This window comes from Zosterops lateralis (genome assembly GCF_965231275.1).
Source record: "Zosterops lateralis genome assembly, chromosome: 2".
Lineage (NCBI taxonomy): Eukaryota > Metazoa > Chordata > Aves > Passeriformes > Zosteropidae > Zosterops > Zosterops lateralis.
Genome location: NC_139763.1, coordinates 101113439 through 101128074, shown reverse-complemented (window position 1 = coordinate 101128074; position 14636 = coordinate 101113439). Strand labels below are relative to the sequence as shown.

The 14636-nt window shown below is 39.9% G+C and overlaps 1 protein-coding gene across 7 annotated transcripts in view; it reads left to right on the top strand.

Annotated features, from left to right (window-relative positions):
- Window positions 1-9038, top strand: part of EMSY (EMSY transcriptional repressor, BRCA2 interacting) — a 43235-nt gene extending 34197 nt beyond the window's left edge. For all 7 annotated transcript variants that reach the window (XM_083854760.1, XM_083854759.1, XM_083854761.1 and 4 more), the window contains 4 exons: window positions 288-439; window positions 1861-2424; window positions 3389-3757; window positions 5311-9038. In XM_083854760.1, coding sequence (XP_083710886.1) covers window positions 288-439; window positions 1861-2424; window positions 3389-3757; window positions 5311-5508 — 1283 coding nt within the window. In that variant the 3' untranslated portion in view covers window positions 5509-9038. The remainder of the gene's footprint in view (window positions 1-287; window positions 440-1860; window positions 2425-3388; window positions 3758-5310) is intronic.
- The last annotated feature ends 5598 nt before the right edge of the window (window positions 9039-14636 follow it).

Sequence of the window (14636 nt, the reverse complement as noted above, 5' to 3'; positions counted from 1 at the left end):
CTTGTGGAATTGGTGCATTGGGAAAGGGTGGCCAGAGGAGGCTTGGACCAAGTGTGGTTACTTGGAAAACAGAGACAAAAAGCAAAACCCCCGAGTTGCTACTTTTAAAAGGTTTCTCAGAATAGATCTATCCATTAAGGTTGACACTAGCACACAGTGAAAGACATTTTCCATACTTAGATCTTTTTCACTCATATATGCTTTCAGTTGAAGCTTAAGTGCAGAGCAAACAGTTGAAGTTCCTGCAGTTAGTTCTGGAGAAGTGCTACTGACCTCTTTACTTTCAGTCAGTCATCGGTCCCAGTCCCATCAGTCATCTCAGCCCCAGAGGACTCTGCTGCAGCATGTGGCTCAGTCGCAGACAGCAACGCAGACTTCGGTTGTGGTGAAATCTATTCCTGCATCCTCCACTGGCGCCATTACCCATATCATGCAGCAGGTTGGATCCTTTCTTTTCCCAGCAGTCTATGAACAGCAGTAGGTCGTATAAATTACATAGGACCAGGGCTTAGTCTGAATGTATCACGGTGCTGCCACCAAAAATGTTCAGCGTTCAGGCAAATTAATGATTTTAATATTGGCTCATTAGCCAAGGGAGAGGAGATTTAGGTTAAATATTAGAAATAAATATTAGGAATAAATTCTTTCCTGTAGGGGGTAGTGAGGCACTGGCACGGGTTGCTTAGGGAAGTTGTGGATGCTGCATCCCTGGCAGTGTTCAGGGTCTGGACAGGACTCGGAGCAACCTGGTCTAGTGGAGGATGTCCCTGCCTTTGGCAGGGGTGTTGGATGAGATGGTCCTTAAGGTCTTTTCCAACCCAAACCATTCTGTGATTGTGTTTTGATGATGAGGGTGGTTGTACTGTTGTGGTGGCCTGACCTCTTTAGGCTATGTTGGTAATGTAGGGGTAAGAGGGCTGAAATGGAATCTGGTCAATACACAGAGCGCACAGTGTCTTTTCCATTTGATGTCTTTAGTTTGTGAATAAGAAAACTTCCCTGAATCAAAACCTCAGATGATATTTAGATCAGGACTGTGAGGATTCCAAACAACTCAAACAAGCAGTGCAGCTTGTGGTGAAATCTTGCTGAAGCCACTTGAATGACTGATCAGGACCTGCTAATCTTGGCAGCGCTTTAACTAGGGATCTGAGTTCTTGAAGTGGGAACTTCAGGTGCAGTCCAGAACAGTACTGCATTAGTTATAAACTCACATTAGGCAGGCGTTGGATTAGGCTGTTTGATCTTGCTAACCCCGTTTGTCTGTACATTTATGTGTTTTGGTTTACAAAGCATAGGTTGCTCGTTCCCTCAAAAAGTCAAATGTTTGTGTAATGCCTAAGAAAAATTGCAATGCAATTTTGAGAAGGGAAGAAGAGGGCCTCTGCTGAAATGGGACAGCCTGTAGTTACATGGGGCCCTGCAGAAGAAACCTTAGAGAAGATGATTAGGCTTTCAAGAGGCAGAATAAAAATTTATTATGCAGAGAGACTCTGGCTTGAATGAGGAGCTACTGGCTCAGCCACCTGCTACTCCCTGCTGCTTCATATCCAACTGCCAGGCAGCCTTAGGGAGATTTGAATCTCAGTCTGACACAAGCGAGATCTACATAATCCCACTGAGGGTTAGTTGTGAAGCTCATGTTCTCACATAGAGATGTACCACAGTTTAACATGATAAAAATAGATCTTGATTGCTTATGTATTGTGAAATACCCATGTAAGAGTATCTTTTTATACTTAAATTGGGAGTCTGTAATGGTAAAAAAATTATAGTACATTTGAAATATTAAAAATTATTTCTAGATTGTGTATTCTTATATTTCTCTTTACTAACTTGCTCTAAATTTTCCTTCTTAAGGCCTTAAGCAGTCACACTGCATTTACCAAACACAGTGAACAGCTTGGAACTGAGGAAGGAGAAGTGGAAGAGATGGACACCTTAGATCCTCAGACTGGCCTGTTTTACAGATCTGCTCTGACACAATCTCAGACACAAAAGCAGCAAAAACTGAGTCAGCCGCAGCTGGAACAGACTCAATTGCAAGTGAAAACTCTGCAGTGTTTCCAGACTAAGCAGAAGCAGACAATCCACCTGCAGGCTGATCAAATCCAGCACAAACTCCCACAAATGCCCCAACTTTCCATAAGGCATCAAAAACTAACCCCCCTGCAGCAAGAGCAAGCACAGACCAAACCAGATGCACAGCACCCCCCACACCATATGATGGCCAAAGAAAGGCAACTCCCTACCTTAGTGGCACAGCCACAGCAAACTGTAGTACAGGTGCTTGCAGTAAAAACCACGCAGCAGCTGCCCAAACTGCAACAGGCACCAACGGCACAAAAAATCTACGTGCAACCCCAGCCCCCCCAGAGTCAAATGCAGCTACCTGCCTCTTCAGAGAAACAGCCAGCAAGCCAGGTAACGGAATATTGATAGCATGCAAAATACACGTCGCTGTTCAAGGAAAAAAAATAAAACACCGACCCTATCGCTGTAGCAGTGTTTTGTCCTGGCAAGAGAGAATCTCTCATTCTGCTGGGAGCTAATTACCCCAGCAGAAGGTTGACACTAGGAGAGAGAAGCACATGTTATAGGGGAAAAAATCCATAGAGCTCACAAACGTGTTTTGTTGGACAGTTTTTTATTAATTTCAGCCACCTCTGGTGCATGGAATTTGTCCCTAGTTATTTTCTTTTAATTTTTTAGATAACGACACATTAGTAATTTCCATTCCCGTAGCACTTTTTATTTCTGTAGAAATAAAGATAAATACACTGCAGTCTCCTAATGCTTTCCATTGTTCCTCTTCCTTTACATCTTCCTGAAGTTATATGGCTTTCATGTACAGGAGTAATTTGATTTTCCTTGGGAGGGAAAAAGGCAGAGACTGAGGAAGATGGGAAAAAATGTATTTTAACAATCTCCAGAAAAGTACAATTTTTTTGGTCCTGTCAGGAGTAGATGTGAAAACCAGCAAATGTACCAGGGGGCTGTAAATCCCAAAGGAAAATTAGGCTACTGCTACAATCCTTATCTAGCAGCCTAAAAAGCTGCTTTTCCCCAGGCTTCAATTAACTGTTGCCCTATCATTGCTAATTCCTTTGTTAAAACACTGAGTTTCAATTGTCTTCCTAATAGCAAGTATGTTGTTTGTGCCATTCTGTCCTTGAAAAATATTGATGAGGATTTCAATAAAAAAATAATAACTGTAATATGCACAACAAAAATTTGATTTTCAGGTGCAACATCTAACTGTAATGCAAGGATCCACTGTAGAGAGATAACTTTTGAGGGGCGTGAGCCTCCTTTTGTTTCAAAGGTAGCAGGTGACAGTTCTGTGCCCAAACTGGCATTGCTGGTTACCAGCGTATTTCCCATGCAGGCATCCACGGAGACATCAGTAGCAGATATATTGAGAGTGTCTGTGGTGGAAGCTCAGATTGATGCAAACATAGAACATACGATAGTGGATCCCCCAAACAAGGCCACGTCCACTAGTAATCCTGCTAGTGAAGCAGAGTCGTCACCTTGTACCCAGGGCCCGAGGGTGGCTGCAGTAGGGATGACGGCACCTTCCATCCCCCAGCAACAGACACATTCAGAATCCAGCTCAAGTCCTCCTGCTGTTGGTCCTGCTTTACCAGAGAGGAAACTCGATGCGCGAGGAATACCTACAACAAACCAGTTTATACACATTCAGAATATATCGCAAAAGAAAGCTGAAGAGAGCTCATCAGAAATTGTTGTCCAGGTAAGAGAAGACTGAGCAAATAAGGCAAAGTTTGAGCAAAGCAAACGTGTGTCTGATGCAGTGATAGTCACTGAATGATGTTTGAGTACCTGTGGGTTTATTCTCCAGGTTTTGGTTCTGTTTCTACTTAGCTTGTAATCAGTTGCTACCTTGAAATGTAATTCGTCTTAACTGGCCTCAAGTTTCTCTAGTACTGTATCATTCACACTGTCCTCAGTGTCTTCCTTCTTCTGTTAAAAAAACAACTAAACTAATCTCATTTTGCAAAGTAGTTTCATTTGCAATGCTTAGAACTGCTTCAACACTTAGTATGGAGTTATGTTCCAGGATCTTTTATGTTATCTATTAATGTTGCTTCTGAGTATAAAATTAATGATGTAGTAAGGTTGTGCTTACTGGAAAAGTTCAGCAAATAAGGTCTAAAATCAGAAAAAGCTTTTTAACTTCACTTAGGATAAGACCACTTCTAAGTTAGCCTAAATACTTTGAATCATTATTTAACTGCTATGCTTGGTATTTTCATTTATTCTATTGCCTTTAATATGATGGTTTATGTTGCAATGAGTTGTCAGAGTGTCAGCTAAAGAGGTATTAAAGTCTTCCAATTGGTCTAATGTGGATCTTTGTAGACAATTTAGTATGTTCACACAAATGGTAGTGTGGATTTAAATTGTTTTAATATCTATCATATTTGTGTTACAGTGAAAATACTTCTGATGTGGGAAACAATTTGTGTACAGAGGTTTCAAACTTTTCATGCTACTTTGTGAAGTCTTTACTGGGGCTAACTTCTCTTTTGTAGAAGTTACCAGTTCTGTATTCATTTTTAGTCCTCCTTGAATACACAAGGGTAGATTTCTGTTTTACTTGAAACCTGTATCTCTTGAGAATTGGTACCATTTATCATTGTGGCATGCTATAAACTGTTTCAAAGTCAAATAATGCCCAGAATTTCACATCAAGTCAGAGATTTAGCTTCTAACCTATGAACATATAAGTAAACATAAATAATATAATAACCATAAAAATAATAATCTTGGAAATAAATAGCTATTTTGTTTCCTCAGCCTCTGAGCTGCAGCTGTAAGCAGGGCCAAAGCTTGAACTCTTTGTATACAAAAAACATAATCCTCCTGGAGTGCTTGGACAATGCACTTGCCTGGTGGGGATTCCTGTGCAGGGCCAGGAATTGGACTTGATGGTCCTCGTGAGTCATTTTAACTCAGGTTATTCTTTTGTTGGCACATCTTATCTGAAAAAGGTCAGGCTACAGGAAATATCTCTGCTTTGGGTTTTGCAGAATGGTGGATGATGGGCATTGGTTATGCTGTCACAGACCTTTAGGGGAGATCAAAGGCCAAGATCACTGCCTGGAGAGCAAGATTATTCAAATTTTACCTTTCACAACCCAATCCAGTGAAAGGGTGCTTCAAAGCCTTAGTTAGGGAAAATTGCCCTTGCAAACCAAATATTCCCTTTTCCACAAATCTCTGTGCTTGCACAGATGCCTTTACCTTCAAAATTGTTCATTAAACTTAAATATTTTCTTTCAGACTCTCCCTCACTATTCCATCCCTTCATGTCACTCCAGCTCCAATGTGGTGGTGGAACCCAGCGGGCTCCTGGAGCTCAACAACTTCACCAGTCAGCGCCTCGATGATGAGGAGACAGCAATGGAGCAAGACGTGGACAGTAGCACTGAGGACGGCACCGAGCCCAGCCCCTCTCAAAGTTCTGCTGAACAATCCTAAGGAATAGGGACACTGGAGTGCACTTTAAAATATCTTGGGATTTTGAGCATCCAAGATGCCCTTCTATTGTGATGTCTTAGAGCACTTTGCCTATTAGAATTTTCATTGGACTCTTGAAGCATCAGTATGTTTTAACAAGACGGCATTGCAAAAGCTGCATCTTAAAAATTGTTTTGGAAAAAAAAGAGAAGGTGTAGGTACCAAGATTTAGTAAACCTGTGACAGTAGAATGTACTCCTGTTCAAGAACAAATCTGCAATGAATTCTACAGCTTGTGCTATTGAAGCCCTTGCCCAGATCCTGAAACAGCTTTAAGTGAAAAGGGATCGTTATTTTGCTGTGTCTTTTTAGCTGTTGAGCCAAACACCATTAAAAAACAAACAAACAAAACATTTAATATTTAATAATTTTTTTATTGTCAAATAGCATGTGAGAGAAAAAAAGTCTCTGAAAAGCCCCAGGAATTTTGGAATTGGTTAGCTTTCTTGCACTCATGCTCACTTAAAATCTTTTTTCAGAAGGTTAAAATATTTTTTTTAAATTCTTGTTGGTGAATGTTTGGAAATGAGCAAAACTGCTAGCAGTAGCAAAGTGGATTTGCTAGTGGAGTTTTGTTTTCATGCTTAACAAGAAGTAGGGTAATGGTAGATGAGGCATTTCTTTGTGCCATAAGCATGCAAAATGCTCATCTACTCTAGTTAACCTTTGATTATTTATTTAAATATAAAATTTAAAGTGAGAAGTTGTTGAAAAAGTTCCTGTGAAACAGGCAATTGTATTAATTCTAGTACAAACCAGGGAGAAGGAGGTGTATTTTGCTGTTAATCAGTTTTTCAAAACTGGGGATAAATAGTTCAACATCTTTCCAAGTTGAACTTGAGAATTTAGAAGTGAGCTAAGACTTTTAAAATCTATATTTTACTCTTACATGCTGTTTTTAAAGTCGACCATTTGAGGAGTTTAAAAGCTTAAATGGATATACAATGGTAGGTTTCCAAAATTAGCCTTATGCCTTGGCTTGTTGAAGCAATACATTGGGGGTTTGTAATAGTTACAAGTCACAGAGAGTGGTTTGGGTTCAGATGGGACAAGAGAACCAGTTTTAATACATTCTGGTAATCAAGACAATACATTTTTTTCCCAAAATGTATATAAAACCATGTTTTTAACTGTTTTGTATAGATTTCATTATAAATAACTAAGCATTTTATGACTTTGACATATCATTTAATTGTATATACATGTATAAGCCTAACTGCCCACGTTTTGGTGCTGAAGTACTGTAAGTAGATTTCATCCAAAGTCTAATACAGCTTTTTTGCATCAGTCTTTTTCTTAAGCTGTTATTTTACTGTTGATATTGTAGTTAAGGTTAAATTCCAGTTGGAGTAACTCAAACTGAAAAATACAAATCCTAAAAACCACTTATCTTACCTGTCCTGAGTATCCACCTATGTTAGAACTTGGAGTAACCCCTAGAGGGGGCTCTTGGTTTTCTCTAACATCAGTTATCCTATAAACTGAGTCACTAGGACCTTCATATAGTTATTTTTTTTTCTTCTGTTTTCTTTTTCCATCAACATTAGTTCCAAAATAATGTAGTTTATGATTGTGGAGAAATGTCCAGATTTTATTTGACATGCAAATACTGGAATAGTGGATTATGAAACTAATGGTTTTTATGTTTACCTTTGTATTGAAGTAAGTACTGGTTTGAGTTCTGCTGTCCATAGTGCTCAGGATTGAAGAGAAAAATATGTTATAAATTAAGCATTTCACATTTCTTTCTTTAGTTAGATAATAATCCTACCAGTATTGTAGGTAGTTAAGGTTTAGTTGGGAGATTTTACTCTTTTTTTTACTGAAATCACAGCAGTCAACAAAAGTGAAGAAGTTGTGCTCTAAGTTGTGAAAGTTCCACATTGCTACAGACTGACAAAAAAATGGGTTAATATTGATGTTATCAGCAGTGGACAGTCTGTTGTGCTTTGCATAAGCCAGCATAAGGAATGGTCTGTGTTTCCATACCCAGTTTTGAAGGACCCAAAGCAGGAGACACACAGAGTTCTTCTGGCTTGAATCAAATTTTTATTGTCACCTGGGCTCTTGAAGTGCTTTGAGTGTCCCTGGCATATCTAGGACTGGAAGGTCATGAGACTATAAGAGAGAGCAAGGTTTTTCTTAAGCACTTATGACTAAGAACATTGCCCTAATTTTAGTTTCAGTTTTAGGTGAAGATATATGCTCTCCCCAGCCAAAAATAGATACCAAGAAATGGCCTAAGGTGAATTCAACACCTAATGCATTCACTATATTGTTGAGTTCCGGTCCCGTTTATTCTGATGTTTTATGTAAGATTTTATTTGCCTCTTTAGTGATGACTGGAGCAAAGGTATGGACAACTACAGTGGATTATTTGACAGTTCTTTGAAGACAGCAAATTGTTTTAACACCTCAAAGCTTTTCATGTTTCTATGAGAAGTGATTGAATTAAGGTTGGCAAATTCAAGCACATGGTGATGATGTCTAGGGATGATGTAAGAAATTTAGAAGAATGGACTTTGGTAATTGGTGTGTTCATTCTTGACACTCTTCACTTGCTGCTTTCCCAAATTTCAACTTGTTTTTCTTCAGATTCTTTTGTTTAGTTTGTCTGTTTCAGCACTTCATCATATGAATACCTTTACAAATAAGAAATAGACAAGATGAGCTAAAATGTAGGGTAGATACATTGAGGGTTTTGTTTCTGGTTTTTTCTTGATTTTTGATACTGACAGTAAGACAAGGTGCTTGGAGCATTTGGCCCTCTCTCCTTTGCATGAACTCCAGGTATCACTGCCCTTTCTTTTGTCCTCCCTGGCAGATGTGCAGTTTTTCCTACCAGCCCTTGGGACACTTCATCCCCCTGCAGCCATGTATCCACTTCTCACAGCCCTATAAATATCAGCGAACTGCTAAAAATAAAACATCAGTATGTAAAATAATATTTGCATATCCCATATCCCTCATAAGCTGCATCTTCATTCCTGAAATTAATTTGATGCCCCTTCCTGGAATAGAAGAAAGAGTAGGTATGGTGGTGATAATTTTTGGTACTGGGAATTAGCAGGCAATAGGCTTGTATCTTATTAGAAAGCTGTGGATAAATTGTAGAGCAAGTGAGATGGCATTAGTGAGTCTCTTTGAATTCAACAGTTTAATGAACGTGCTCTGGTACTGCAGTAATACATGAATTTTCAAAAAAGGATGCTAAGAAAGTGAACTGAAGTTAGAGGAAGTACTGAAACTAGGGGGAATTTATGTATACTTTAAAGATGCAGGGAATCACAGAAGACTACATGTTTTCTGGAAAGGTTAAAGCATTGCAATAACTATGCTATAGTTATATAACTATTTTCAGTCTCAGTATTTCTCCCACTGACAATACAAGCCCTTGAAATTTCAGGGCTAAAGAGAAAAAGGCCCCTTAGGGCCCTTTGAACATAAAACGTGACTAAATCAATGGGATTAAAAAAAAAAAAAAAAACAAACCACACCTATCTAAAACCTTCTAAAAAATAAAAAAATCTCGAATTAAGAATATATGCTTTTGTTTCTAATGCAGAAATAGTTCCTGAAGCCTAAAGAGTTCACAGTTGAAGGTGGTTTTGCATCCCCACAGGTGCACACAAAGGCAGATGATTTCAGCTTGGCAACATTCAATCCAGAGAAGACTGATCATAATTTAGGATAATGAGCTAGAAAAATACTGCTTTGGGGTTTGCCTGTATTGGAAAAAGAAGTATATTTAGCACCAGTGTGTCTATGCTCAGCTTCTTTCCCTAAGTTTTGAAGTAAATGATGAAGAATGTTTGCTAACAGCCATGGTCTCCTTCCACACTGTGGGACTGAGTTTTTCCCCTACTCAAAGTCTGTCCTGAGAATGTTTGGATCTGTTTTCTTCCAGTAGAAAAAAAACACTTAACCTTATGATAAGTTTAGAGCTTAACATAGCTTATCAAAGAGAAAGTTAGGGAAGAAGTACCTTTAGGTGTATTTGTGGGTTCCTTTGCAAGAAGAAATTGTAGTTTGGACATTTCAGTCTGGTATAGAGGCACAGTATCATCATCAAATTATTTGTGTTGGAATGGACCTTAAAACTCATTCAGTTCAACCCTCCAGCCATGGGCATGGACACCTTCCACTAGACCTGGTTGCTCCAAGTCCTGTCCAACCTGGCCTTGAACACTTCCACAGATGGGGCAGCCACAGCTTCTCTGGGCAACCTGTGCCAGGACCTTGATACTCTGATGGGAGGAAAAAAAAAAAAAAAAAAGGATAATTAACTGAGATTGACAAAGTGTATAGTATTTTTATAATTTGCAGCCTTTTCTCTCTAATAAGCACACATGCTGCAGGTAGAAATCTAGTGATCTGATCTTAGCAATGACTTGAGAGTTGCATTGGTATGCTAAGGATTTAAACTGTGAAGAAAAAGAAAGGAGAATTTGGTGGTACCTTGAGACATGTAGAGCTATGAGGGCATGCAAAGATGGTTAGTCATCTTGGATGGGTTTGGGAGGCTGGTGTTTTCACTTCACTTTGGTGAAAAGTTGCTTAAGTGTTGAAATAGGAAAATCAGTACCTGTGAACTTGCTCATTAGTTCTAGAGAAAAGGGTCTTTTAATTATTTGGTACAGAAAAGATATTAAAAAGTTTTCACGCACTGTGGACTGAAGAGTAATCAAATGGTCTTATATCATTTTTGAAGCCCAGGACTGCCCCCACAGCAAGGGACTGAAACAGGATGATAAGGTACTTTCCATCTCAAACCATTCTGTGATTCTGTGATAACTGTTAGAAATGTCCAATACTCCAGATCTGGTCCTACTCAAAACTTTCTATGATTTTAGTTTTGCTCAATCCTTGGCCTCTGTTTTTAAAAAACAGGGGGTGAGGCGGTGTTGGTGTTTTTGTTGTTTTGCTTTTTTGTTTGTTTGTTCAAGGTTTTTTTGTTGATGTATGTTTGTAGGGTTTTTTGGTTTGTTTTTTTAGGTCTCTTGATGTTTTTATCAACTTTCTAGCTCAGTAAGGTTTTCAGGAATTTTGAAATTTTCTGTGATCCTGGTGATCCTGTTTTCTGTAGCTGCCTTTATTAAATGGATTTAGAAAAGCTACTCTTGTCACCCAGCTTGGAGTGGGTGATTAGGACCATGGGATTTTTGGGCTGTTATCGAACACTTCAGAGAGTGGTAGGCACATCAGCCAGTCTTTTATGGACTACATAGGGGGTTTAGACTCCACAGAATGGCTTGGAAGGAAGAAATCAAGATTATTTCATTCTGTCACTTGAATGTCCCAATGACCTAGCATAAATCCTTTTGATGACACTTGTACTAAAACTTGGTTAATGCTTACTTATAAGAGCTTAATTTATTACTCATTAGAGCAAACATTGTTCAGAAATTGTCTTTTATAGTAAAAAAAAAATAATTCAGCTTGTCACAGCTCTTAGTCAGAACTGTCCCAGAAGCTCATAGATCTCCAGTACTTCATGACTTCCTTCATATCAGGCATTACAAGAAACCAGCTAAAGGCTCTCGAAGTCTCTTTGCAGAGGCTTTTTTTGCTGTTAAGAATGCTGCCAAGGCCTGCATACAGCAAAGAGCTGGGAACAGTTCTTTGTGCCCATGCATCATTGAGATGGGCAGGAACCTCTGGAGATTATCTGGTCCAACCCTTTTGCTCAAAGCAGGGTCAGACTGCTCAGGACTATGTCCAGCTGGTTTTTTGGAAACTTAGCATGACGAAAACTCAACAATGTTTTCCAGTGACCACCCACTCATTCTTTTTTCTTCTTTCCTAGTTTGTGCTGTGTTTTCTGTTTTTCCTCTTGGTTTGTTTTATATGTGAAATAGAAATACTCTATATGGAGAAGAGGGTCACAACAGCATGAGAACAAACCACCAGGAAGAAGCACAAATTTAGTGAGAGCAAAGTGTCATAGCTGCAGTGTTCCCAGAAACAGGGATATTTGTTTTCCTCTACAGACTTCCAACTTGTTCAGTTCTCCCTGCAGCCACTTCAGGACTGCAGAGACACAGGGTACTAACAAAACAGTGTCATCATATGTCACTTTCTAGTATTTCTTAATATTAAAAAGGTGTCCAGCGAAGGATTTGAAGGCTTGGAAATGTTTTTTCCAACTGCATCAATCTACGGGTGGATGCAATAGCTGTTACTGAGCATTGTGCAGCCTTGGTTTTTTTGCATGAAAATACATAATATAGATCTATAGGTGACCACAGCACAGTTTTTCCTCTTGATTTTCAGCTTTTGTTCAAATCCACCATGTAAATGTGACACATGCAAGTGCAGAATGCCTAATTTGAAAACTGGAGGGCTTCCTTTCCTGTGAAGCAGGGATTTTGGTCAGGACAGAGCCTTGCTAGAGCCATTCCTTGAGGATACACATACTCATTTGGTTGCAGATTGTGCTCCCCTCTGAGTTTGTCCTGAGGCATGCATGTGTTCTCCTGCAATAAATAGAATTGAGGCGACCAAAATCATAATAAAAATCTGCCAAAGCATCTTAAGACAACCCAGGAAGATGCTTCAAAGCAGAGCTTGCAAGTACAGAGAACACAGGATAAGGCTTTACTACATATAATTGTTATCAAATAGCTGTATTACAAATAATTGCTATGAAGTTTGACTGATAGTAGGGGATGGACTCAGCGAGCAATTGCCTCATCTGATCAGCCACTGTGGAAGTACTGTAGGGCTTGGGGTTACTTTTGGTTTGGTTTAGCACAGGTGCTTTATGGAAAGCTATTGTTTGGAAATAAAATAGAAACCTGAAGCTGAAACAAACTGGGGTTGAGGAACAGGGGTTGCAAACCAGAAACTTGAGGATAAATGTAGCCCTGCATGGCTACAGTGATCATCGTGTCCAGGAAGGTACAGCCGCCAGCAGGGAAACAGATGAAACAAGTCTCTACTTTGTTAAGCACGGGAGTCCATTCTATTTCCCCCCCTGCCCCGAGCCAGGGAGGGAGGAGAAGGCAGAGAAGAGAGTGCAGGGGCAGGGTGGTGGGGTTTTATCGAGTATTGCAGGGGAGGGAGTCCAGGGCTTGGGTCAAGGGAGGAGATAACATAAGGAGAGCAAGATCAGATTTCAGCCTCCTCAAAACACTAGGATTCCCCAGGAAATGTAACCTCGATCCTTTAAATTCTTTCAATCAAGGTGCAGATGGCACAAGAACACTCTGGTCCCAGAGCTTTAGTCCCATTGCAAAATTTGGATAGAAGAATTGATCTGGTAAATTGCCTGATTTGGATGTACGTGGTGTGTACAGATGGAATGTGAAAAACAGCACTGTACAGATGCCAGCAGAACAACTGGAGGGGAACTACCAAAATCCCCTACAGAGAGCTGCAGCTCCTCTTATGGTGAGACACAGCCATGGTTTGCACTTAGATGGTTGAATTGGTAGTGGTACCCTTGTTTGCAAAACTTAGAAGAACTCAAAAGGTTACCAAGTTCCTGACTGAGGTGGACTATGTCCCCCTTTATCTCTTTTCTCCTTACCTTTCACTCCTAAAAAGAAGTTTAAACTACCCAACTTCATTCTTAAAGCTACTAGAAATTACTTTTCATGTCCAACAACTTTTTTATGAGAGTGAGGTTCATTTTCATTACAAATCAGTCTTGATCTTGGGTCAGGCATAAAGGGCATCCTTTGTGTGATTTCCAAAGGACTTCATGATTTCCCTTTCCCTTCTTCTCTGTCCTTTTCTTCCTGGACTTTGTGGTCATAATGCAGTAATCTACAGCCTAGAGATTAGCAGGACAGCAGTAATGTAAGGAATGGAGGTTCTTAGACCAAATCTAAATTAGATTCCCTTTGGAAATTGCCAAGAAATTCCTTAGTTGGTTATGATGACTGTAAGAAAAGCATGAGACAGCTTCCTTACTATAGGCCTAGAAGATCTGGATTTCCATGCCATGGAGACTGCCTAACAGAACTGAGTTTTGCTGTGGCATAGGACACTGGAACAGGCTGCCCACAGAAATGGTGGAATCGCCATCCTTGGAAGTGTCCGAAAGATGTGAACATGACTTGGTGGTGAATATGGCAATGTTGGGGTAACAATGTGACTCAATAATCTTTCCCAACCTAAACAATTGTGTCGTTTATGGTTTGAAGGAGGATTGTGGCACTCTGAATGCATGGCACAGACCAAGGTATCGATGTATTACACATGCACTTTTTCTTTGGAGAGACACATGAGCTACTGCACAGGTCAGTGGAGTTCATGGGGCCACTGAGAAGCAGGAAGGAAGAAAGAGAATGCCTTCTGTAGCCTGGTGAGCTCAGCAGGTGAAATGACACAGCTTTCAAACTTCAGGTTGTCGCTCACACCCCTGAGAGATGTGGTGACATCAACCATGCAATCATTACAACTCTCCCATGGGATATGTAAAGAGCCCTGGATGTGATGAAATTAAGCAGTATAAAAAAAGCAAAGGCAGGCATTATAATGACCCCCAAGGACCTGTGGAATCTCCTGTGAGGAAGCTAATGTGTTTTCATCCTTCACCTTGTTTATTGGCAGGGTGCTCCACAGTCCTCCACAAATAAATTACTCCACACTTCAAAAACATTCCCCATTGCTGGACATCCCATTTGCTGCTGCATCCTATGACAATGTCCCTTAAAGCAATGACAGCTTGTGCATTATTTTTTGAGCTCCCTCCTGAACACTGGAATATAATAGGCAATGGAAACATCAGGATGCACTTGGACAGCTTGGATTTTATTCCTAAAGAAAATGGTGGTTGTTCCTCTTGTAAAAGTCTCTGTAGACTTAAGAATCTGTTTCTAATTTAGGTTTCTACTTTTTGGCTTGATGTTTTATGAAAATTCAATGTCTTGTGATTTGAGCCCTCCTTTTGTTAAATTCCAACCATTCTGCCGATCATGATATTTTTTGTAGAGTCCCAAGTTTCCACCAAACCAATGCAATAAGCCCAATGAAGCAGAATAGTCTCACTCCTGAAATTCTGGTGCGTGTCTTCCTGGTGTGACTTCTCCATCAGACTTGTCTTCTGCTTCCCTTGGCCAGACATGTTTTGTAATAGCAAC